Here is a 27,358-nt window from a genome sequence, read left to right on the forward strand (position 1 = left end):
TTTGATAATGCTCTCTACATTTCAATTAAGGCCCAGCTTTAATGTTGAATTCTACCTATGACTGGAGCCTTCAACATCAAAAAAAATACTTTTCCTTGTCCCTTCATTTTACCCTTTCATAAACCTCTCTATAACTGAATCAAGGCCTATGATTGATACAGACTTTTGTCCATGACTGAAGCCTCTAACGTAAAGAAAAAGTAAAGTAATGGTGTTTGAATAACAGTTAAAGTTCAGATTTTTCAAAGCCCCATACAGTGAGAGAAGAAAGTGTACTAAATTGTGTCATAGATACAGGGGAGAAAAACCAGAAGAGGAGACAACTTTAAGCATTTGGGAACTACCTTAGATAAGTTTAATGTGGAAGTATAGAAAAAGGGAGTGAGCAGTGCAGGAAGATGAGTCACTGGATCCCTTGATAGAATAATGAAGGGTAGAGGTATAAATATGGAAATGAAGAAAGGATTTAAGGACAGCATAGTCCTCCTGACCCTGACCAATACAGCTGAAACACGGCCATGGAATGAGTTACAGAGGTAAAGAATCCAGGCTGTAGAAATAAGCTATTTGAGACAAGCATGTGGTGACTAGATGAAATGAAGAAAGAAATGAAAGAGTGTATGAAAGATCTGCTATGGCAGGGAATGCAAAAGGAATTAATTTTGGAGTGCAGAGTGGGTGAAATCATTATTTAAGGATGTTTGAGGCATGTGGAAAGAATGCAAGTAGGGTGAAACTAATGCTTTAAGGTTGTTTGTGGCATGTGGAAAGAATGCGAGTAGGGTGAAACTAATGCTTTAAGGTTGTTTGTGATATGTGGAAATAATGCGAGCAAGGGAGTTTACAGGGACAATGTATGATAGTAACATTAAAGTGTGAGAGGAAGACCACCTGTAACATGAGGAAATAGAGTGGAAGAGTACTGAAGGAAGGGAAACGGTGAAAGAATGAGTGGAGTGGTGTACACGTGGAAGGTATATAAGGACAGGGATAAATGGAGACTCTTTTGATGTGGCCATCCCCTTGATGGGAGTTACCAAAGGGAATGTGGAAAGAACGCGAGTAGGGTGAAACTAATGCTTTAAGGTTGTTTGTGGCATGTGGAAAGAATGCGAGTAAGGGAGTTTACAGGGACAACGTATGACAGTAACATTAAAGTGTGAGAGGAAGACCACCTGTAACATGGGGAAATAGAGTGGAAGAGTACTAAAGGAAGGGAAATGGTGAAAAAATCTGTAGAGTGGTGTACATGTGGAAGGTATATAAGGACAGGGATAAATGGAGACTCTTTTGATGTGGCCATCCCCTTGATGGGAGTTACCAAAGGGAATGGGCATCAGAGATATAGATAGATAGGTAAACTTCTATGCTACTAGTAAACTACCACATGATTTTTCTTCCTTTTCTCCTTGGTTATATCAAGGCTTATATCTCATTTCTTTGTTGTTTTGTTATTGTTTCATGATGTTCACTCAAAGAGAAACAGTTCTTTAACTACTTATTCTTTCACTATTTCAGATCTGTGGCAGTGTTTGGGAGAGCATTAACATTAAATCATTATTTTCTCTTTGGCTATCAATCTTTTTTCAATAAAACATTGTTCTACCATCTTTTTTCAATTATACAACTCAGGCATTTTATTTCAAACTATACAACTCAGGCAATCAAGTCAGCATACATTCTGTTATTTTGGCATATTTTAGCTACTTTTGGTCAATTATAGCACATTTCAGGGTTTTGTTATCCTGACTGCTTGAGAAGCACTGTCTTCTAAATAGTTAGCTGAGAAATGCTTTCCTGACTGACTCACTCTTCAGCTTGATGGTGCAAGTACTACTCTTAATAACACGAAAATGGCAAAATCGCTGAGGTGCCAGGACCATGCTCAAGTTCACCAGTATGCTGACCTTTTCATCCAAGTTAAAGTCTTCTTAACCCTATTAGATGATTTAGTACAGTAGGGGTATTTGCTGGATATTTAGGCATAGTTGTGATTAGTGTACCTTGCCACAAGTGTTGAATTTTATGAGAGGTAAACATAACGACCTTACTAGTTAATGCAAGCATAGAACTGACCTGGTAATCAGCATGGCATGGGTAGCAACAGCGCCATGCCAGTGTCAGGACCATGTGTAGCTCATATTCCTCAACAACATAAGATTATAATGTACTATTACAGAATTATAAATTTCTCACTGTTTATGTGCAGCATCAGCACCATGCAGTCAACTAGTACTGTGTTATAATAACAAGATGGAAGTAATTTAGATGATAATGCTACCTCAAAATCATTGCCTCTTTGTAATACATCCCAACACATCTGTATGACTGTGAAAAGCTATGGATATCTGTCTGGATATCCTTCAACATAGCCAAATGGCACATCCCTAATACTGACTTACTTCAGGAAATATTTTGTACCTAAGCCGACCTTTAGAGCTACTGTAATAACAAAAATATTTTTCCAATTAAGTAAAAAACATCGTACTGCTATATAAACTACAATCTTAAAAGTTACTTATGAATTCAAAACTAACCATATCTTGGAAGCCCCAGTGTGTAGGTACTCTATCCATGGTAAACTATGTGGGTCACGATACCAGCAAACCGTTGAAAATAACATTCCAACATGCAAAGTCGGGGCTGTTACACCTGAAAGTCCAGAGAAGCATGAAAATCAATTGAAAAATGTACATAATCATATATCAATACATATCTATATATCAAAGGGGACAAAGGTGAGTGATCAAATTACAGAGGTATAAGTTTGTTGAGTATTCCTGGAAAATTATATGGGAGGGTGAAGGCATGTACAGAGCACCAGATTGGGGAAGAGCAGTGTGGTTTCAGAAGTGGTAGAGGATGTGTGGATCAGGTGTTTGCTTTGAAGAATGTATGTGAGAAATATTTAGAAAAGCAAATGGATTTGTATGTATCATTTATGGATCTGGAGAAGGCATATGACAGAGTTGATAGAGATACTCTGTGGAAGGTATTAAGAATATATGGTGTGGGAAGCAAAGTTGTTAGAAGCAGTAAAAAGTTTTTATTGAGGATGTAAGGCATGTGTATGTGTAGGAAGAGAGGAAAGTGATTGGTTCTCAGTGAATGAAGGTTTGTGGCAGGGGTGTGTGATGTCTCCATGGTTGTTTGATTTGTTTATGGATGGGGTTGTTAGGGAGGTGAATGCAAGAGTTTTGGAAAGAGGGGCAAGTATGCAGTCTGTTGTGGATGAGAGAGCTTGGGAAGTGAGTCAGTTGTTGTTCGCTGATGATACAGTGCTGGTGGCTGATTCATGTGAGAAACTGCAGAAGCTGGTGACTGAGTTTGGTAAAGTGTGTGAAAGAAGAAAGTTGAGAGTAAATGTGAATAAGAGCAATGTTATTAGGTACAGTAGGGTTGAGGGTCAAGTCAACTGGGAGGTAAGTTTGAATGGAGAAAAACTGGAGGAAGTGAAGTATTTTAGATATCTGGGAGTGGATTTGACAGCGGATGAAACCATGGAAGTGGAAGTGAATCATAGGGTGGGGAGGGGGCGAAAATTCTGGGAGCCTTGAAGAATGTGTGGAAGTCGAGAGCATTATCTCGGAAAGCAAAAATGGGTATGTTTGAAGGAATAGTGGTTCCAACAATGTTGTATGGTTGCAAGGCATGGGCTATGGATAGAGTTGTGTGCAGGAGGGTGGATGTGCCGGAAATGAGATGTCTGAGGACAATATGTGGTGTGAGGTGGTTTGATCGAGTAAGTAATAATATGGTAAAAGAGATGTGTGGTAATAAAAAGAGTGTGGTTGGGAGAGCAGAAGAGGGTGTTTTGAAATGGTTTGGTCACATGGAGAGAATGAGTCAGGAAAGACTGACAAAGAGGATATATGTGTCAAGAGGTGGAGGAAACGAGGAGAAGTGGGAGACCAAATTGGAGGTGGAAAGATGGAGTGAAAAAGATTTTGATTGATCAGGGCCTGAACATGCAGGAGGGTGAAAGGCGTGCAAGGAATAGAAAGAATTGGAATGATGTGGTATAAAGGGGTCGATGTGCTGTCAAAGGATTGAACCAGGGCATGTGAAGCGTCTGGGGTAAACCATGGAAAGTTCTGTGAGGCCTGGATGTGGAAAGGGAGCTGTGGTTTCGGTGCATTATTACATGACAGACAGAGACTGAGTGTAAACGAATGGGGCCTTTGTTGTCTTTTCCTAGCGCTACCTCGCACACATGAGGGGGGAGGGGGTTGTTATTTCATGTGTGGCGAGGTGGCGATGGGAATGAATAAAGGCAGACAGTATGAATTATGTACATGTGTATATATGTACATGTCTTGTGTGTGTATATATATGTATACGTTGAGATGTATAGGTATGTATATTTGCGTGTGTGGACATGTATGTATATACATGTGTATGTGGGTGGGTTGGGCCATTCTTTCGTCTGTTTTCTTGCACTACCTCGCTAACACAGGAGACAGCGACAAAGCAAAATAAAGAAACAAATAAAATATCTATCTATAATTACCCAAGGAATAGTTTCTATATAAAAGTCCTGGTCTTCCCCACATCCTCTATACAAGCTCCCAGAGATAAAGGGTGTACTACCTCCAGTAGCAGTAGAATGCAGACTCCTTTGGAGTGAAAAATTCTTTTGACAAGACTACTTAAAATAACACAGCTTTGCCAAAGGTGATTTTCAACTGCAGTGCAACCTCTTGAAGACAAAGCCCAGTCACATCAACTTATATTCATTTATATATATATCCAGTATACTTAATCGCTGTTTCCTGCATCAACGAGGCAGTGCCAGGAAACAGACAAAGAATGGTCCATCAACTCAAATAAACATATTTATATGTTTAGTATTTTCATTACACTTAATCACTGCTTCCCGCGTTGGTGAGGTAGGGCAAGGAAACAGACGAAGAATGGCCCATCCACTCATATACGCATATTTATATCTATCTATCATTTTCATTATACTTCATCACTGTTTCCAGCATTAGAGAGATAAAGCAAAGAAACAGATGAAGAATGGCCCGAACACACATATATACACACACACACATATATTTTACTTATATTTATTTTGCTTTGTCGCTGTCTCCCGCGTTTGCGAGGTAGCGCAAGGAAACAGACGAAAGAAATGGCCCAACCCACCCCCATACACAATGTATATACATACACGTCCACACACGCAAATATACATACCTATACATCTCAATGTACATATATATATAGGAAAAAACAGCGGGAAAAAAAGGGAAACCCCCCCTTTTTAAAAGTAAAAAAATTAAAACTTTACAACAAGGGAAAGGGGTCCAATTTTTCCTTTTCTAAAATACTTAAAAAAAGGGAAAAACCCAAAAAGACAATAATAATAATTCCCCGGGGGCCCAATTAACCCCCTGTTTTCCCCTTTATTCTTCCGTTCCCCACCCCAAAGGCAGTGGAATCCAATCCTTTTTTAATTTTTGCAGGACACTTAAAAAAAACAAAGGGTTTTTCCGTCACTTAAAAACCAGCGTCAAAATTTAATTTCCCAAAACAGCTCCCTTCCCCCCCAAAAAAACCACCCCAAAAAATTTTTTAGGGTTTTACCCCCCTTTACATGCCCTGTTTAAAAGCCCCCAAAAGGCTACCAATCGATAATCATCTATCTTCCTTTTTTCCCCCTGCATTTAGGGAAAAAAATTTTTTTTCCCACCCATTTCCACCCCAATTTTTTCTATTTTCTTCCCCCCTCCGAAAAATTACCCGGGAAAAATTTCCCCACCACCTCCATGTAAAAACCTTTTAAAAACACCCCCTTTTAAAACCTTCCTTTTATTTCCCAAATTTTTTTTTAAAATTAATTATTATCTCCCCCTAACCCACCCATTCCTCAAAACACCCAAAACCCGGGAATCCACCCCCCAATTATATCCCCACCCTCCACCAACAACTTTTAACCATATTCCCAAACATAATTTTTCTTTCCCAAAAATTTTCAACTTCCCCTACCCAGGGGGGAAAAAGAGGAGGGGGGAATAAATGAAATTTTAAAACAATATAAAACTTTTAGAAATTTTTTTTTTTAAATCTTTTTTTTCCTTAAAATTACGGGGGCGGGCCCAGGAAAAAAATGGCAAACTTCCTGATTTTAAAATTTAAAAAAAAAATTAAAGAAAATTTAATAAAAAATTTTTTAATTGACCCGAAATTGGAGGTAAAGGAAAAGAAAAAAGGGGAAAAAAAGGTTTTAAATCATAAATCCTACCAAAGGGAACCCAAATTTAAAAAATAAATATTTATAAAAAATTTTTAAAAACCCCAAACAATATTGCCTTTTATAGATAAAAAAAAAATAACTTTATTTAACATTATATTTTCACCCCACCCTTAATACTAACAGAAATAAAAATCCCAAACCCCCTTTCATCCTGTTAGATAACCAAAACACAAACCCAACCACACTAATAACATTATATACTTTCACATCCAAAAAAAATAATAATACATTTAACTATAAATATTTATATAATATATATAATTAATAATATTTTTTTTTTTTTTTAAAAATATTCTTCCTTTCTTTAACAAATTCCGTTAGGACGGGACTTGGCCAAGTGGTTTTTGTAACCTACCCCCCCTCTGTTCCTTCTTTTGGAAAAAAAAAAAAAAAGAGAGGGGAAGATTTCCAGCCCCCCGCTTCCTCCCCTTTTAGTCGCCTTCTACGACACGCAGGGAATACGTGGGAAGTATTCTTAATCCCCTATCCCCAGGGATAATATATATAAATACACAGACATATACATATATATACGCATGTACATAATTCATTCTTGCTACCTTTACTCATTCCCGTCGCCACTCCGCCACACATGAAATGACACTCCTCTCCCCCTGCAAGTGAGCAAGGTAGCACTAGGAAAAGACAACAAAGGCCACATTCGTTCACACTCAGTCTCTAGCTGTCACATATAATGCACCGAAACCACAGCTCCCTTTCCACATCCAGGCCCCACAGAACTTTCCATGGTTTACCCCAGACACTTCATATGCCCTGGTTCAATCCAATGGCAGCACATCGACCCTGGTTTACCACATCGTTCCAATTCACTCTATTCCTTGCACGCATTTCATCCTCCTGCATAGTCAGGCCCCGATCACTCAAAATCTTTTTCACTCCATCTTTCCACCCCCAATTTGGTTTCCCACTTCTCCTCGTTCACTCCATCTCTGACACATATATCCTCTTGGTCAATCTTTCCTTACTCATTCTCTCCATGTGACCAAACCATTTCAAAACACCCTCTTCTCCTCTCTCAACCACACTCTTTTTATTACCACACATCTCTCTTACCCTTTCATTACTTACTCAATCAAACCATCTAACACCAAATATTGTCCTCAAACATCTCGTTTCCAATACATCCACCCTCCTCCGCACAGCCCTATCTATAGCCCAAGCCTCGCAACCATATAACATTGTCGGAACCACTATTCCTTCAAACATACCCATTTTTGCTTTCCGAGATAATGTTCTCCCTTCCACACATTTTTCAACGCTCCCAGAACTTTTGCCACCTTCTCACTCTGTGACTCACCTCTGCTTCCATGGTTCCATCCACTGCCAAATCCACTTCCAGATATCTGAAACACTTCACTTCCTCCAGTTTTTCTCCATTCAAACTTACCTCCCAATTGATTTGTCCCTTAGCCCTACTGTACCTAATAACCTTGCTCTTATTCACATTAACTGTCAGCTTTCTTCTTTCACACACTACCGAACTCAATCACCTACTTCTGCAATTTCTCACCTGAATCAGCCACCAGCACTGTATCATCAGCGAGCAACTGACTAACTTCCCAAGCATTCTCATCCACAGCAGACTGCATACTTGCCCCTCTTCCCAAAACTCTTGCATTCAACTCCCTAACAACCCCATCCATAAACAAATTAAACAGCCATGGAGACATCACGCACCCCTGCCGCAAACCCAACATTCACTTAGAACCAATCACTTTTCTCTCTTCCTCCTCGTACACATGCCTTACATCCTTGATAAAAACTTTTCACTGCTTCTAGCAACTTGCCTCACACACCATATACTCTTAATACCTTCCACAGAGCATCTCTATCAACACTATCATATGCCTTCTCCAGATCAATAAATGATACATACAAATCCATTTGTTTTTCTAACTATTTCTCACATACATTCTTCAAAGCATTCATCACATGTCATAGAAGGCGACTAAAGGGGACAAAAGCGGTGGGATAGAAACCCTCCCGTATTAAAACTTTCTAAAAGGGGAAACAGAAGGAGTAACGCGGGGAATGCTCATCCTCCTCGAAGGCTTAGATTGGGGTCTCTAAATGTATGTGGATGTAACCAAGATGAGAAAAAAGGAGAGATAGGCATTATGTTTGAGGAAAGGAACCTGGATGTTTTGGCTCTGAATGAAATCAAGCTCAAGGGTAAATGGGGAAGAGTGGTTTGGGAATGTCTTGGGAGTAAAGTCAGGGGTCAGTTAGAGGACAAGAGCAAGGGAAGGAGTAGCACTACTCCTGAAACGGGAGTGGTGGGAGTATGTGGTAGAGTGTAAGAAAGTAAACTCTAGATTGATATGGGTAAAACTGAAAGTTGATGGAGAGAGATGGGTGATTATTGGTGCATATGCACCTGGGCATGAGAAGAAAGATCATGAGAGGCAAGTGTTTTGGGAGCAGCTGAATGAGTGTGTTAGTGGTTTTGATGCACAAGACCAGGTTATAGTGATGGGTGATTTGAATGCAAAGGTGAGTAATGTGGCAGTTGAGGGAATAATTGGTATACATGGGGTGTTCAGTGTTGTAAATGGAAATGGTGAAGAGCTTGTAGATTTATGTGCTGAAAAAGGACTGGTGAATGGGAATACCTGGTTCAAAAAGAGAGATATACATAAGTATACGTATGTAAGTAGGAGAGATACCCAGAGAGCATAATTGGATTATGTGTTAATTGATAGGCATGCAAAAGAGAGACTTTTGGATGTTAATGTGCTGAGAGATGCAACTGGAGGGATGTCTGATCATTATCTTGTGGAGGCTAAGGTGAAGATTTGTATGGGTTTTCAGAAAAGAAGAGTGAATGTTGGGGTGAAGAGGGTGGTGAGAGTAAGTGAGCTTGGGAAGGAGACTTGTGTGAGGAAGTACCAGGAGAGACTGAGTACAGAATGGAAAAAGGTGAGAACAATGGAAGTAAGGGGAGTGGGGGAGGAATGGGATGTATTTAGGGAATCAGTGATGGATTGCGCAAAAGATGCTTGTGGCATGAGAAGAGAGGGAGGTGGGTTGATTAGAAAGGGTAGTGAGTGGTGGGATGAAGAAGTAAGATTATTAGTGAAAGAGAGGAGAGAGGCATTTGGACGATTTTTGCAGGGAAAAAATGCAATTGAGTGGGAGACGTATAATAGAAAGAGACAGGAGGTCAAGAGAAAGGTGCAAGAGGTGAAAAAGAGGGCAAATGAGAGTTGGGTTGAGAGAGTATCATTAAATTTTAGGGAGCATAAACAGATGTTCTGGAAGGAGGTAAATAAAGTGCATAAGACAAGGGAGCAATTGGGAACTTCACTGAAGGGCGCAAATGGGGAGGTGATAACAAGTAGTGGTGATGTGAGGAGATGGAGTGAGTATTTTGAAGGTTTGCTGAATGTGTTTGATGATAGAGTGGCAGATATAGGGTGTTTTGGTCGAGGTGGTGTGCAAAGTGAGAGGGTTAGGGAAAATGATTTGGTAAACAGAGAAGAGGTAGTAAAAGCTTTGCGGAAGATGAAAGCCGGCAAGGCAGCAGGTTTGGATGGCATTGCAGTGGAATTTATTAAAAAAGGGGGTGACTGTATTATTGAGTGGTTGGTAAGGTTATTTAATGTATGTATGACTCATGGTGAGGTGCCTAAGGATTGGCAGAATGCGTGCATAGTGCCATTGTACAAAGGCAAAGGGGATAAGAGTGAGTGCTCAAATTACAGAGGTATAAGTTTGTTGAGTATTCCTGGTAAATTATATGGGAGGGTATTGATTGAGAGGGTGAAGGCATGTACAGAGCATCAGATTGGGGAAGAGCAGTGTGGTTTCAGAAGTGGTAGAGGATGTGTGGATCAGGTGTTTGCTTTGAAGAATGTATGTGAGAAATACTTAGAAAAGCAAATGGATTTGTATGTAGCATTTATGGATCTGGAGAAGGCATATGATAGAGTTGATAGAGATGCTCTGTGGAAGGTATTAAGAATATATGGTATGGGAGGCAAGTTGTTAGAAGCAGTGAAAAGTTTTTATCGAGGATGTAAGGCATGTGTACGTGTAGGAAGAGAGGAAAGTGATTGGTTCTCAGTGAATGTAGGATTGCGGCAGGGGTGTGTGATGTCTCCATGGTTGTTTAATTTGTTTATGGATGGGGTTGTTAGGGAGGTGAATGTGGGAGTTTTGGAAAGAGGGGCAAGCATGAAGTCTGTTGGGGATGAGAGAGCTTGGGAAGTGAGTCAGTTGTTGTTCGCGGATGATACAGCGCTGGTGGCTGATTCATGTGAGAAACTGCAGAAGCCGGTGACTGAGTTTGGTAAAGTGTGTGAAAGAAAAAAGTTAAGAGTAAATGTGAATAAGATCAAGGTACAGTAGGGTTGAGGGTCAAGTCAATTGGGAGGTAAGTTTGAATGGAGAAAACCTGGAGGAAGTAAAGTGTTTTAGATATCTGGGAGTGGATCTGGCAGCGGATGGAACCATGGAAGCGGAAGTGGATCATAGGGTGGGGGAGGGGGCTTATCTCGGAAAGCAAAAATGGGTATGTTTGAAGGAATAGTGGTTCCAACAACGTTGTATGGTTGCGAGGCGTGGGCTATGGATAGAGTTGTGCGCAGGAGGATGGATGTGCTGGAAATGAGATGTTTGAGGACAATATTGGGTGTGAGGTGGTTTGATCAAGTAAGTAACGTAAGGGTAAGAGAGATGTGTGGAAATAAAAAGAGCGTGGTTGAGAGAGCAGAAGAGGGTGTTTTGAAATGGTTTGGGCACATGGAGAGAATGAGTGAGGAAAGATTGACCAAGAGGATATATGTGTCGGAGGTGGAGGGAATGAGGAGAAGTGGGAGACCAAATTGGAGGTGGAAAGATGGAGTGAAAAAGATTTTGTGTGATCGGGGCCTGAACATGCAGGAGGGTGAAAGGAGGGCAAGGAATAGAGTCAATTGGATCGATGTGGTATACCGGGGTTGACGTGCTGTCAGTGGATTGAATGTGAAGCGTCTGGGGTAAACCATGGAAAGCTGTGTAGGTATGTATATTTGCGTGTGTGGACGTATGTATATACATGTGTATGGGGGTGGGTTGGGCCATTTCTTTCGTCTGTTTCCTTGCGCTACCTCGCAAATGCGGGAGACAGCGACAAAGTAAAAAAAGAAAAAAAAAAAAAATGTTTTGGAAGGAGGTAAATAAAGTGCGTAAGACAAGGGAACACATGGGAACTTCAGTGAAGGGGGCAAATGGGGAGGTGATAACAAGTAGTGGTGATGTGAGAAGGAGATGGAGTGAATATTTTGAGGGTTTGTTGAATGTGTTTGATGATAATAGTGGTAGATATAGGGTGTTTTGGTCAAGGTGGTGTACAAAGAGAGAGGGTTAGGGAAAATGATTTGGTAAACAGAGAAGAGGTAGTAAAAGCTTTGCGGAAGATGAAAGCCGGCAAGGCAGCAGGTTTGGATGGCATTGCAGTGGAATTTATTAAAAAAGGGGGTGACTGTATTATTGAGTGGTTGGTAAGGTTATTTAATGTATGTATGACTCATGGTGAGGTGCCTAAGGATTGGCAGAATGCGTGCATAGTGCCATTGTACAAAGGCAAAGGGGATAAGAGTGAGTGCTCAAATTACAGAGGTATAAGTTTGTTGAGTATTCCTGGTAAATTATATGGGAGGGTATTGATTGAGAGGGTGAAGGCATGTACAGAGCATCAGATTGGGGAAGAGCAGTGTGGTTTCAGAAGTGGTAGAGGATGTGTGGATCAGGTGTTTGCTTTGAAGAATGTATGTGAGAAATACTTAGAAAAGCAAATGGATTTGTATGTAGCATTTATGGATCTGGAGAAGGCATATGATAGAGTTGATAGAGATGCTCTGTGGAAGGTATTAAGAATATATGGTATGGGAGGCAAGTTGTTAGAAGCAGTGAAAAGTTTTTATCGAGGATGTAAGGCATGTGTACGTGTAGGAAGAGAGGAAAGTGATTGGTTCTCAGTGAATGTAGGATTGCGGCAGGGGTGTGTGATGTCTCCATGGTTGTTTAATTTGTTTATGGATGGGGTTGTTAGGGAGGTGAATGTGGGAGTTTTGGAAAGAGGGGCAAGCATGAAGTCTGTTGGGGATGAGAGAGCTTGGGAAGTGAGTCAGTTGTTGTTCGCGGATGATACAGCGCTGGTGGCTGATTCATGTGAGAAACTGCAGAAGCCGGTGACTGAGTTTGGTAAAGTGTGTGAAAGAAAAAAGTTAAGAGTAAATGTGAATAAGATCAAGGTACAGTAGGGTTGAGGGTCAAGTCAATTGGGAGGTAAGTTTGAATGGAGAAAACCTGGAGGAAGTAAAGTGTTTTAGATATCTGGGAGTGGATCTGGCAGCGGATGGAACCATGGAAGCGGAAGTGGATCATAGGGTGGGGGAGGGGGCTTATCTCGGAAAGCAAAAATGGGTATGTTTGAAGGAATAGTGGTTCCAACAACGTTGTATGGTTGCGAGGCGTGGGCTATGGATAGAGTTGTGCGCAGGAGGATGGATGTGCTGGAAATGAGATGTTTGAGGACAATATTGGGTGTGAGGTGGTTTGATCAAGTAAGTAACGTAAGGGTAAGAGAGATGTGTGGAAATAAAAAGAGCGTGGTTGAGAGAGCAGAAGAGGGTGTTTTGAAATGGTTTGGGCACATGGAGAGAATGAGTGAGGAAAGATTGACCAAGAGGATATATGTGTCGGAGGTGGAGGGAATGAGGAGAAGTGGGAGACCAAATTGGAGGTGGAAAGATGGAGTGAAAAAGATTTTGTGTGATCGGGGCCTGAACATGCAGGAGGGTGAAAGGAGGGCAAGGAATAGAGTCAATTGGATCGATGTGGTATACCGGGGTTGACGTGCTGTCAGTGGATTGAATGTGAAGCGTCTGGGGTAAACCATGGAAAGCTGTGTAGGTATGTATATTTGCGTGTGTGGACGTATGTATATACATGTGTATGGGGGTGGGTTGGGCCATTTCTTTCGTCTGTTTCCTTGCGCTACCTCGCAAATGCGGGAGACAGCGACAAAGTAAAAAAAGAAAAAAAAAAAAAATGTTTTGGAAGGAGGTAAATAAAGTGCGTAAGACAAGGGAACACATGGGAACTTCAGTGAAGGGGGCAAATGGGGAGGTGATAACAAGTAGTGGTGATGTGAGAAGGAGATGGAGTGAATATTTTGAGGGTTTGTTGAATGTGTTTGATGATAATAGTGGTAGATATAGGGTGTTTTGGTCAAGGTGGTGTACAAAGAGAGAGGGTAAGGGAAAATGATTTGGTAAACATAGAAGAGGTAGTAAAAGCTTTGCGGAAGATGAAAGCCGGCAAGGCAGCGGGTTTGGATGGTACTGCAGTAGAATCTATTGAAAAAGGGGGTGACTATATTGTTGACTGGTTGGTAAGGTTATTTAATGTATGTATGTCTCATGGTGAGGTGCCTGAGGATTGGCGGAATGCTTGCATAGTACCATTGTACAAAGGCAAAGGGGATAAGAGTGAGTGCTCAAATTACAGAGGTATAAGTTTGTTGAGCATTCCTGGGAAATTATAGGGGAGGGTATTGATTGAGAGGGTGAAGGCATGTACAGAGCACCATATTGTGGAAGAGCAATGTGGTTTCAGAAGTGGTAGAGGATGTGTGGATCAGGTGTTTGCTTTGAAGAATGTATGTGAGAAATACTTAGAAAAGCAAATGGATTTGTATGAAGCATTTATGGAACTGGAGAAGGGATATGATAGAGTTGATAGAGATGCTCTGTGGAAGGGATTAAGAATATATGGTGTGGGAGGCAAGTTGTTAGAAGCAGTGAAAAGTTTTTATCAAGAATGTAAGGCATGTGTTTGTGTAGGAAGAGAGGAAAGGTATTGGTTCTCAGTGAATGTAGGTTTGCAGCAAGGGTGTGTAATGCCTCCATGGTTGTTTAATTTGTTTATGGATGGGGTTGTTAGGGAGGTGAATGCAAGAGTTTTGGAAAGAGGGGCAAGTATGCAGTCTGTTGTGGATGAGAGAGCTCGGAACGTGAGTCAGTTGTTGTTCGCTGATGATACAGCGCTGGTGGCTGATTCATGTGAGAAACTGCAGAAACTGGTGACTGAGTTTGGTAAAGTGTGTGAAAGAAGAAAGCTGAGAGTAAATGTGGTGATGTGAGGAGATGGAGTGAGTATTATGAAGGTTTGCTGAATGTGCTTGATGACAGAGTGGCAGATATAGGGTGTTTTGGTCGAGGTGTTGTGCAAGGTGAGAGGGTTAGGGAAAATGATTTGGTAAACAGAGAAGAGGTAGTAAAAGCTTTGCGGAAGATGAAAGCTGGCAAGGCAGTGGGCTTGGATGGTACTGCAGTGGAATTTATTAAAAAAGGGGGTGACTGAATTGTTGACTGGTTGGTAAGGTTATTTAATGTATGTATGATTCATTGTTGGAACCCCTATTCCTTCAAACATACCTAATTTTGCTTTCCGAGATAATGTTCTCGACTTCCACACATTCTTCAGGGCTCCCAGAATTGTTGCCCCCTCCCCCACCCTATGATTCACTTCCGCTTCCATGGTTCCATCCGCTGCCAAATCCACTCCCAGATATCTAAAACACTTCACTTCCTCCAGTTTTTTTCCATTCAAACTTACCTCCCAATTGACTTGACCTTCAACCCTACTGTACCTAATAACCTTGCTCTTATTCACATTTACTCTCAACTTTCTTCTTTCACACACTTTATCAAATTCAGTAACCAGCTTCTGCAGTTTCTCACATGAATCAGCCACCAGCACTGTATCATCAGCGAACAAAAACTGACTCACTTCCTAAGCTCTCTCATCCACATCAGACTGCATACTTGCCCCTCTTTCAAAAACTCTTGCATTCACCTCCCTAACAACCCCACCCAAAGTGCGAGGCGTGGGCTATGGATAGAGTTGTGCGGAGGAGGGTGGATGTGCTGGAAATGAGATGTTTGAGGACAATATGTGGTGTGAGGTGGTTAGATCGAGTAAGTAATGTAAGTGTAAGAGAGATGTGTGGTAATAAAAAGAGTGTGGTTGAGAGAGCAGAAGAGGGTGTTTTGAACTGGTTTGGTCACATGGAGAGAATGAGTGAGGAAAGATTGAGAAAGAGGATATATGTGTCAGAGGTGGAGGGAACGAGGAGAAGTGGGAGACCAAATTGGAGGTGGAAAGATGGAGTGAGAAAGATTATGACTGATCGTGGCCTGAACATGCAGGAGGGTGAAAAGCGTGCAAGGAACAGAGTGAATTGGAACGATGTGGTATACCGGGGTCGACGTGCTGTCAATGGATTGAACCAGGGCATGTGAAGCGTCTAAAGTAAACCATGGAAAGTTCTGTGGGGCCTGGATGTGGAAAGGGAGCTGTGGTTTCGGTGCATTATTACTTGACAGCTAGAGACTGAGTGTGAACGAATGGGGCATTTGTTGTCTTTTCCTAGCACTACCTCGCACACATGAGGAGGAAGGGGTTGTTATTCAATGTGTGGCGAGGTGGCAATGGGAATTAATAATGGCAGGCAGTATGAATTATGTACATGTGTATATATGTATATGTCTGTGTGTGTATATATATGTATACATTGAGATGTACAGGTATGTATATATGTGTGTGTGGACGTGTATGTATATAAATGTGTATGTGGGTGGGTTGGGCCATTCTTTCGTCTGTTTCCTTGTGCTACCTCGCTGACGTGGGAGGCAGCGACAAAGCAAAATAACAATAATAACAGAGAAGAGGTAGTAAAAGCTTTGCGGAAGATGAAAGCCGGCAAGTCAGCAGGTTTGGATGGTATTGCAGTGGAATTTATTAAAAAAGGGGGTGACTGTATTGTTGACTGGTTGGTAAGGTTATTTAATGTATGTATGACTCATGGTGAGGTGCCTGAGGATTGGCGGAATGCATGCATAGTGCCATTGTACAAAGGCAAAGGGGATAAGAGTGAGTGCTCAAATTATAGAGGTATAAGTTTGTTGAGTATTCCTGGTAAATTATATGGGAGGGTATTGATTGAGAGGGTGAAGGCATGTACAGAGCATCAGATTGGGGAAGAGCAGTGTGGTTTCAGAAGTGGTAGAGGATGTGTGGATAAGGTGTTTGCTTTGAAGAATGTGTGTGAGAAATACTTAGAAAAGCAAATGGATTTGTATGTAGCATTTATGGATCTGGAGAAGGCATATGATAGAGTTGATAGAGATGCTCTGTGGAAGGTATTAAGAATATATGGTGTGGGAGGCAAGTTGTTAGAAGCAGTGAAAAGTTTTTATCGAGGATGTAAGGCATGTGTACGTGTAGGAAGAGAGGAAAGTGATTGGTTCTCAGTGAATGTAGGTTTGCGGCAGGGGTGTGTGATGTCTCCATGGTTGTTTAATTTGTTTATGGATGGGGTGGTTAGGGAGGTGAATGCAAGAGTTTTGGAAAGAGGGGCAAGTATGAGGTCTGTTGGGGATGAGAGAGCTTGGGAAGTGAGTCAGTTGTTGTTCGCTGATGATACAGCGCTGGTGGCTGATTCATGTGAGAAACTGCAGAAGCTGGTGACTGAGTTTGGTAAAGTGTGTGAAAGAAGAAAGTTGAGAGTAAATGTAAATAAAAGCAAGGTTATTAGGTACAGTAGGGTTGAGGGTCAAGTCAATTGGGAGGTAAGTTTGAATGGAGAAAAACTGGAGGAAGTGAAGTGTTTTAGATATCTGGGAGTGGATTTGGCAGCGGATGGAACCATGGAAGCGGAAGTGAATCAGAGGGTGGGGGAGGGGGCGAAAGTTCTGGGAGCATTGAAGAATGTGTGGAAGTCGAGAACATTATCACGGAAAGCAAAAATGGGTATGTTTGAAGGAATAGTTGTTCCAACAATGTTGTATGGTTGCGAGGCGTGGGCTATGGATAGAGTTGTGCGCAGGAGGGTGGATGTGCTGGAAACGAGATGTTTGAGGACAATATGTGGTGTGAGATGGTTTGATCGAGTAAGTAATGATAGGGTAAGAGAAATGTGTGGTAATAAAAAGAGTGTGGTTGAGAGAGCAGCATTTGCGTGTGTGGACGTGTACATACATGTGTATGTGGGTGCGCTGGGCCATTCTTTTGTCTGTTTCCTTGCGCTACCTCACTAACGCGGGAGACAGCGACAAAGCAAATAAAAAAAATATAAATAAAAAATAAATTCTTCAAAGCAAACACCTGGTTCACACATCCTCTATCACTTCTAAAACCAAACTGCTCTTCTCCAATCTGATGCTCTGTACATGCCTTCACCCTCTCAATCAATACCCTCCCATATAATTTCCCAGGAATATTCAACAAACTTTTTTTTTTTTTTTTTATACTTTGTCGCTGTCTCCCGCATTTGCGAGGTAGCGCAAGGAAACAGACGAAAGAAATGGCCCAACCCCCCCCCCCATACACATGTATATACATACGTCCACACACGCAAATATACATACCTACACAGCTTTCCATGGTTTACCCCAGACGCTTCACATGCCTTGATTCAATCCACTGACAGCACGTCAACCCCGGTATACCACATCGCTCCAATTCACTCTATTCCTTGCCCTCCTTTCACCCTCCTGCATGTTCAGGCCCCGATCACACAAAATCTTTTTCACTCCATCTTTCCACCTCCAATTTGGTCTCCCTCTTCTCCTTGCTCCCTCCACCTCCAACACATATATCCTCTTGGTCAATCTTTCCTCACTCATCCTCTCCATGTGCCCAAACCACTTCAAAACACCCTCTTCTGCTCTCTCAACCACGCTCTTTTTATTTCCACACATCTCTCTTACCCTTACGTTACTCACTCGATCAAACCACCTCACACCACACATTGTCCTCAAACATCTCACTTCCAGCACATCCATCCTCCTGCGCACAACTCTATCCATAGCCCACGCCTCGCAACTATAAAACATTGTTGGAACCACTATTCCTTCAAACATACCCATTTTTGCTTTCCGAGATAATGTTCTCGACTTCCACACATTCTTATCCCCTTTGCCTTTGTACAATGGCACTATGCATGTATTCCGCCAATCCTCAGGCACTTCACCATGAACCATACATTCAATGAATATCCTCACCAACCTGTAAGCAACACAGTCATCTCCTTTTTTAATAAATTCACTGCAATACCATCCAAATCTGCCCTCTTTTCGGCTTTCATCTTCCGCAAAGCTTTCACTACCTCTTCTCTGTTTACCAAACCATTCTCCCTGGCTCTCTTACTTCGCACACCACCTTGACCAAAACACCCTATATCTGCCACTCTATCATCAAACACATTCAAAAAACCTTCAAAATACTCACTCCATCTCCTCACATCACCACTACTTGTTATTACCCCCTTCACTGATGTTCCCATTTGTTCTCTTATCTTACATTTTATTAACCTCCTTCCAAAACATCTTTTTATTCTCCCTAAAACTTAATGATACTCTCTCACCCCAACTCTCATCAGCCCTCTTTTCCACATTTGCACCTTTCTCTTGACCTCCTGCTGCTTTCTTTTATACATCTCCCAGTCATTTGCATTATTTTCCCAAAAAATTGTCCAAATATCTCTATCTTCTCTTTCACTAACAATGTTACTTCTTCATCCAACTACTAACTACCCTTTCTAATCTGCCCATCTCCCACCTTTCTCATCCCACATGAACCTTTTGCACAAGCCATCACTCCCCTTACATCATTTGTTCTCACCTTTTGCCAATCTGCACTCAATCTCTCCTCGTACTTCCTCACACATCTCCTTTCCAAGCTCCTTTACTCTCACCACTCAATTCACCCCTAAATTCTCTCTTCTTTTCCGAAAAACCTATACAAATCTTCACCTTCGCCTCCACAAGATAATGATCAGACATCCCTTCAGTTGCCCCTCTCAGCACATTAACATCCAAAAGTCTCTCTTTCACGCACCTATCAATCAACACGTAATCCAATAACGCTCTCTGGCCATCTCGCCTACTTACATACATTATATATTTTTTATCATACTTTGTTGCTGTCTTCTGCATCAGCAATGTAGCACAAGGAAACAGACAAAAGAATGGCCCAACCCTCCCACATACACATGTATATACATACACGTCCACAGACGCACATATACATACCTATACATTTCAACGTATACATATATATACATATACAGATGGGAATGAATAAAGGCTGACAGTATGAATTATGTACATGTGTATATATGTATATGTCTGGGTGTGTATATATATGTATACGATGAAATGTATAGGTATGTATATTTGCGTATGTGGACGTGTATGTATATACATGTGTATGTGGGTGGGTTGGGCCATGCTTTCGTCTGTTTCCTTGCGCTACCTTGCTAACGCGGGAGACAGCGACAAAGTAAAATAAATATAAATAAATACATTTCACATGCCCTGGTTCAGTCCGTTGCTAGCTTGTCGACCCCAGTTTACCATATTGTTCCAGTTCACTCTATTCCTTGCAAGCCTCTCACCCTCCTGTATGTTCAGGCCCTGATTGCTCAAAATCGTTTTCACTCCATCCTTCCACCTTTAGGTTGGTCTCCCGCTTTTCCTTGTTTCCTGCACCTCTGACACAGACACACACAGGCACACACACACACACACACACACACAGTGTGAATTGTGTGCATGGGTATATATGTGTGTGTCTGTGTGTGTATATGTGTGTGTGCGTTGAGATGTATAGGTATGTATATTTGCGTGTGTGGGCGTGTATGTATATACATGTGTATGGGGGTGGGTTGGGTCATTTTCTTTCATCTGTTTCCTTGCGCTACCTTGCAAATGCGGGAGACAGAGACAAAGCAAAATAAATAAATAAATTAATAAATATATATATATATATATATATATATATATATATATATATATATATATATATATAGGGGAGAAAGAATACTTCCCACGTATTCCCTGCGTGTCGTAGAAGGCGACTAAAAGGGGAGGGAGCGGGGGGCTGGAAATCCTCCCCTCATTTTTTTTAATTTTCCAAAAGAAGGAACAGAGAATTGGGCCAGGTGAGGGTATTCCCTCAAAGGACCAGGCCTCTGTTCTTAACGCTACCTCGCTAATGCGGGACATGGCGAATAGTTTGAAAGAAAGAAAGATATATATATATATATATATATATATATATATATATATATATATATATATATATATATATATATATTTATTTATTTATTCATTTTGCTTTGTCGCTGTCTCCTGCGTTTGCGAGGTAGCGCAAGGAAACAGACGAAAGAAATGGCCCAACCCACCCCCATACACATGTATCTACACACACGTCCACACATGGAAACATACATACCTATACATCTCAATGTACACATATATATACACACACAGACACATACATATATACCCATGCACACAATTCACACTGTCTGCCTTTATTCATTCCCATCGCCACCTCGCCACACATGGAAAACCATCCCCCTCCCCCCTCATGTGTGCGAGGTAGCGCTAGGAAAAGACAACAAAGGCCTCATTCGTTCACACTCAGTCTTTAGCTGTTATGCAATAATGCCCGAAACCACAGCTCCCTTTCCACATCCAGGCCCCACACAACTTTACATGGTTTACCCCAGACGCTTCACATGCCCTGATTCATTCCACTGACAGCACGTCATCCCCGGTATACCACATCGATCCAATTCACTCTATTCCTTGCCCGCCTTTCACCCTCCTGCATGTTCAGGCCCCGATCACTCAAAATCTTTTTCACTCCATCTTTCCACCTCCAATTTGGTCTCCCACTTCTCCTCGTTCCCTCCACCTCCGACACATATATCCTCTTGGTCAATCTTTCCTCACTCATTCTCTCCATGTGCCCAAACCATTTCAAAACACCCTCTTCTGCTCTCTCAACCACGCTCTTTTTATTTCAACACATCTCTCTTACCCTTACGTTACTTACTCGATCAAACCACCTCACACCACACATTGTCCTCAAACATCTCATTTCCAGCACATACACCCTCCTGCGCACAACTCTATGCATAGCCCACCCCTCGCAACCATACAACATTGTTGGAACCACTATTCCTTCAAACATACCCATTTTTGCTTTCCGAGATAATGTTCTCGACTTCCACACATTCTTCAAAGCTCCCAGAATTTTCGCCCCCTCCCCCACCCTATGATTCACTTCCGCTTCCATGGTTCCATCCGCTGCCAGATCCACTCCCAGATATCTAAAACACTTTACTTCCTCCAGTTTTTCTCCATTCAAACTTACCTCCCTATTGATTTGACCCTCAACCCTACTGTACCTAATAACCTTGCTCTTATTCACATTTACTCTTAACTTTCTTCTTTCACACACTTTACCAAACTCAGTCACCAGCTTCCGCAGTTTCTCACATGAATCAGCCACCAGCACTGTATCATCAGCGAACAACAACTGACTCACTTCCCAAGCTCTCTCATCCACAACAGACTGCATACTTGCCCCTCTTTCCAAAACTCTTGCATTCACCTCCCTAACAACCCCATCCATAAACAAATTAAACAACCATGGAGACATCACACACCCCTGCCGCAAACCGACATTCACTGAGAACCAATCACTTTCCTCTCTTCCTACACGTACACATGCCTTCCATCCTCGATAAAAACTTTTCACAGCTTCTAACAACTTGCCTCCCACACCATATATTCTTAATACCCTCCACAGAGCATCTCTATCAACTCTATCATATGCCTTCTCCAGATCCATAAATCCTACATACAAATCCATTTGCTTTTCTAAGTATTTCTCACATACATTCTTCAAAGCAAATACCTGATCCACACATCCTCTACCACTTCTGAAACCACACTGCTCTTCCCCAATTTGATGCTCTGTACATGCCTTCACCCTCTCAATCAATACCCTCCCATATAATTTACCAGGAATACTCAACAAACTTATACCTCTGTAATTTGAGCACTCACTCTTATCCCCTTTGCCTTTGTACAATGGCACAAAGCACGCATTCCGCCAATCCTCAGGCACCTCACCATGAGTCATACATACATTAAATAACCTCACCAACCAGTCAACAATACAGTCGCCCCCTTTTTTTATAAATCTACTGCAATACCATCCAAACATGCTGCCTTGCCGGCTTTCATCTTCCGCAAAGCTTTTACTACCTCTTCTCTGTTTACCAAATCATTTTCCCTAACCCTCTCATTTTGCAAACCACCTCGACCAAGACACCCTATATTTGCCACTCTATCATCAAACACATTCAACAAACCTTCAAAATACTCACTCCATCTCCTTCTCACATCACCACTACTTGTTATCACCTCACCATTAGCGCCCTTCACTGAAGTTCCCATTTGCTCCCTTGTCTTATGCACTTTATTTACCTCCTTCCAGAACATATTTTTATTCTCCCTAAAATTTAATGATACTCTCTCACCCCAACTCTCATTTGCCCTCTTTTTCACCTCTTGCACCTTTCTCTTGACCTCCTGTCTCTTTCTTTTATACATCTCCCACTCAATTGCATTTTTTCCCTGCAAAAATCGTTCAAATGCCTCTCTCTTCTCTTGCACTAATAATCTTGCTTCTTCATCCCACCACTCACTACCCTTTCTAATCAACCCACCTCCCACGCTTCACATGCCACAAGCATCTTTTGCGCAATCCATCACTGATTCCCTAAATACATCCCATTCCTCCCCCACTCCCCTTACTTCCATTGTTCTCACCTTTTTCCATTCTGTACTCAGTCTCTCCTGGTACTTCCTCACACAAGTCTCCTTCCCAAGCTCACTTACTCTCACCACCCTCTTCACCCCAACATTCACTCTTCTTTTCTGAAAACCCATACAAATCTTCACCTTAGCCTCCACAAGATAATGATCAGACAACCCTCCAGTTGCACCTCTCAGCATATTAACATCCAAAAGTCTCTCTTTCGCGCGCCTGTCAATTAACACGTAATCCAATAACGCTCTCTGGCCATCTCTCCTACTTACATATGTATACTTATGTATATCTCGCTTTTTAAAGCAGGTATTCCTAATCACCAGTCCTTTTTCAGCACATAAATCTACAAGCTCTTCACCATTTCCATTTACAACAGTGAACACCCCATGTATACCAATTATTCCCTCAACTGCCACATTACTCACCTTTGCATTCAAATCACCCATCACTATAACCCGGTCGCATGCATCAAAACCACTAACACACTCATTCAGCTGCTCCCAAAACACTTGCCTCTCATGATCTTTCTTCTCATGCCCAGGTGCATATGCACCAATAATCACCCATCTCTCTCCATCAACTTTCAGTTTTACCCATATTAATCGAGAATTTACTTTCTTACATTCTATCACAACTCCTGTTTCAGGAGTACTGCTACTCCTTCCCTTGCTCTTGTCCTCTCACTAACCCCTGACTTTACTCCCAAGACATTCCCAAACCACTCTTCCCCTTTACCCTTGAGCTTCATTTCACTCAGAGCCAATACATCCAGGTCCCTTTCCTCAAACATACTACCTACCTCTCCTTTTTTCACATCTTGGTTACATCCACACACATTTAGAAACCCCAACCTGAGTCTACGAGGAGGATGAGCACTCCCCGAGTGACTCCTTCTGTTTCCCATTTTTTAGAAAGTTAAAAATACAAGGAGGGGAGGATTTCTGGCCCCCCGCTCCCATCCCCTCTAGTCGCCTTCTACGACACGTGAGGAATGCGTGGGAAGTATTGTTTCACCCCTATCCCCAGGGATAATATATATATATACATACACAAACATATACACATATATACACACATATACACACACATATATATATACATATGAAAAAAATGTAAGAAATAATTTAGAAAACTGAAACTTCTATCTTGAAATGAAATTAAAAAAAATGAATGTCACATAATGGTTCAACCTCTGGCTATGGAAAAGGGAAATGTATAATTTATTTACACGAATGTCAATAGTAGTTTTCATCAATTTAACCACTGTATCATACTGCCTGGATCACTTCTCTTATCATGAAACTGGAATATTGGCTTATGATGTTTCTCAACTGTCTTCATTACACAAAGTACAACCATATATATATATAATATATATATATATATATCCCTGGGGATAGGGGAGAAAGAATACTTCCCACGTATTCCCTGCGTGTCGTAGAAGGCGACTAAAAGGGAAGGGAGCGGGGGGCTGGAAATCCTCCCCTCTCGTTTTTTTTAATTTTCCAAAAGAAGGGACAGAGAAGGGGGCCAGGTGAGGATATTCCCTCAAAGGTCCAGTCCTCTGTTCTTAACGCAACCTCACTAATGCGGGAAATGGCGAATAGTATGAAAGAAAAAGAAAGATATATATATATATATATATATATATATATATATATATATATATATATATATTTTTTCTTTTCATACCATTCGTCATTTCCCGCATCAGCGAGGTAGCGCCAAGAACAGAGGTCTGGGCCCCTGAGGGAATATCCTCACCTGGCCCCCTTCTCTGTTCCTTCTTTTGGAAAAAAAAAAAAAAAAAAAAAAAAAAAAAAAAAAAAAAAAAACGAGAGGGGAGGATTTCCAGCCCCCCGCTCCCTTCCCTTTTAGTCGCCTTCTACGACACGCAGGGAATACGTGGGAAGTATTCTTTCTCCCCTATCCCCAGGGATAATATATATATATATATATATATATATATATATATATATATATATATATTTTTTGCTTTGTCGCTGTCTCCCGCGTTTGCGAGGTAGCGCATGGAAACAGACGAAAGAAATGGCCCAACCCACCCCCATACACATGTATATACATACGTCCACACACGCAAATACACATACCTACACAGCTTTCCATGGTTTACCCCAGACGCTTCACATGCCTTGATTCAATCCACTGACAGCACGTCAACCCCGGTATACCACATCGCTCCAATTCACTCTATTCCTTGCCCTCCTTTCACCCTCCTGCATGTTCAGGCCCCGATCACACAAAATCTTTTTCACTCCATCTTTCCACCTCCAATTTGGTCTCCCTCTTCTCGTTCCCTCCACCTCCGACACATATATTCTCTTGGTCAATCTTTCCTCACTCATTCTCTCCATGTGCCCGAACCATTTCAAAACACCCTCTTCTGCTCTCTCAACCACGCTCTTTTTATTTCCACACATCTCTCTTACCCTTACGTTACTTACTCGATCAAACCACCTCACACCACACATTGTCCTCAAACATCTCATTTCCAGCACATCTATCCTCCTGCGCACAACTCTATCCATAGCCCACGCCTCGCAACCATACAACATTGTTGGAACCACTATTCCTTCAAACATACCCATTTTTGCTTTCCGAGATAATATTCTCGACTTCCACACATTCTTCAAGGCTCCCAGAATTTTCGCCCCCTCCCCCACCCTATGATCCACTTCCGCTTCCATGGTTCCATCCGCTGCCAGATCCACTCCCAGATATCTAAAACACTTCACTTCCTCCAGTTTTTCTCCATTCAAACTCACCTCCCAATTGACTTGACCCTCAACCCTACTGTACCTAATAACCTTGCTCTTATTCACATTTACTCTTAACTTTCTTCTTTCACACACTTTACCAAACTCAGACACCAGCTTCTGCAGTTTCTCACATGAATCAGCCACCAGCGCTGTATCATCAGCTAACAACAACTGACTCACTTCCCAAGCTCTCTCATCCCCAACAGACTTCATACTTGCCCCTCTTTCCAAAACTCTTGCATTCACCTCCCTAACCACCCCATCCATAAACAAATTAAACAACCATGGAGACATCACACACCCCTGCCGCAAACCTACATTCACTGAGAACCAATCACTTTCCTCTCTTCCTACACGTACACATGCCTTACATCCTCGATAAAAACTTTTCACTGCTTCTAACAACTTGCCTCCCACACCATATATTCTTAATACCTTCCACAGAGCATCTCTATCAACTCTATCATATGCCTTCTCCAGATCCATAAATGCTACATACAAATCCATTTGCTTTTCTAAGTATTTCTCACATACATTCTTCAAAGCAAACACCTGATCCACACTTCTGAAACCACACTGCTCTTCCCCAATCTGATGCTCTGTACATGCCTTCACCCTCTCAATCAATACCCTCCCATATAATTTACCAGGAATACTCAATAAACTTATACCTCTGTAATTTGAGCACTCACTCTTATCCCCTTTGCCTTTGTACAATGGCACTATGCACGCATATATATATATATACACACATGTACATAATTAATACTTGCTGCCTTTATTCATTCCCGTTGCTACCCCGCCACACATGAAATGACAACCCCCTCCCCCTGCATGCGTGCAAGGTATCGCTAGGAAATGACAACAAAGGGCACATTCGTTCACACTCAGTCTCTAGCTGTCATGTATAATGCACCGAAACCACAGCTCTTTCCACATCCAGGCCCCACAAAACTTTCCATGGTTTTCCCCAGACGCTTCACATACCCTGGTTCAACCCATTGACAGCACGTCGACCCCGGTATACCACAACATTCAAATTCACTCTCTTCCTTGCACGCCTTTCACCCTCCTGCACGTTCAGGCCTAGATCACTCAAATCCACTTCTCCTCGTTACCTCCACCACTGACACATATATCCTCTTTGTCAATCTTTCCTCACTCATTCTCTCCATGTGACCAAACCATTTCAAAACACCCTTTTCTGCTCTCTCAACCACACTCTTTTTATTACCGCACATCTCTCTTACCCTTTCATTACTTACTCAATCAAACCACCTCACACCGCATATTGTTCTCAAACATCTCATTTCCAACACATGCGCCCCCCTCCACACAACTCTATCTATAGCCCACGCTTCGCAACCATATAACATTATTGGGACCACCATTCCTTCAAACATACCCATTCTTGCTTTCCGAGATAATGTTCTCGCCTTCCACAAACTTTTCAACGCTCCCAGAACTTTCGCCCCCTTCCCCACCCTGTGACTCACTTCCGCTTCCATGGTTCCATCCGCTGCCAAATCCACTTCCAGATATCTCTCTTTTTGAACTAGGTATTCCCAATCACCAGTCTTTTTTCAGCACACAAATCTAAAAGCTCTCGACCATTTCC

The 27,358-nt window shown here is 41.8% G+C and overlaps 1 protein-coding gene across 6 annotated transcripts in view; it reads right to left on the minus strand.

Annotated features, from left to right (window-relative positions):
• The window catches only part of LOC139756395 (uncharacterized), a 665,354-nt gene that overhangs the window by 296,097 nt on the left and 341,899 nt on the right, over positions 1-27,358 (minus strand). For all 6 annotated transcript variants that reach the window (XR_011714330.1, XR_011714331.1, XM_071675809.1 and 3 more), the window contains one exon: positions 2,538-2,652. Coding sequence is in view for 4 of the 6 variants with exons in the window: in XM_071675809.1 (XP_071531910.1) it covers positions 2,538-2,652 (115 nt within the window). In the remaining 2 variants the exon portion in view is untranslated. The remainder of the gene's footprint in view (positions 1-2,537; positions 2,653-27,358) is intronic.

The sequence above is a fragment of the Panulirus ornatus genome, chromosome 21 (genome assembly GCF_036320965.1).
Source record: "Panulirus ornatus isolate Po-2019 chromosome 21, ASM3632096v1, whole genome shotgun sequence".
NCBI classification, from domain to species: Eukaryota; Metazoa; Arthropoda; class Malacostraca; order Decapoda; family Palinuridae; genus Panulirus; species Panulirus ornatus.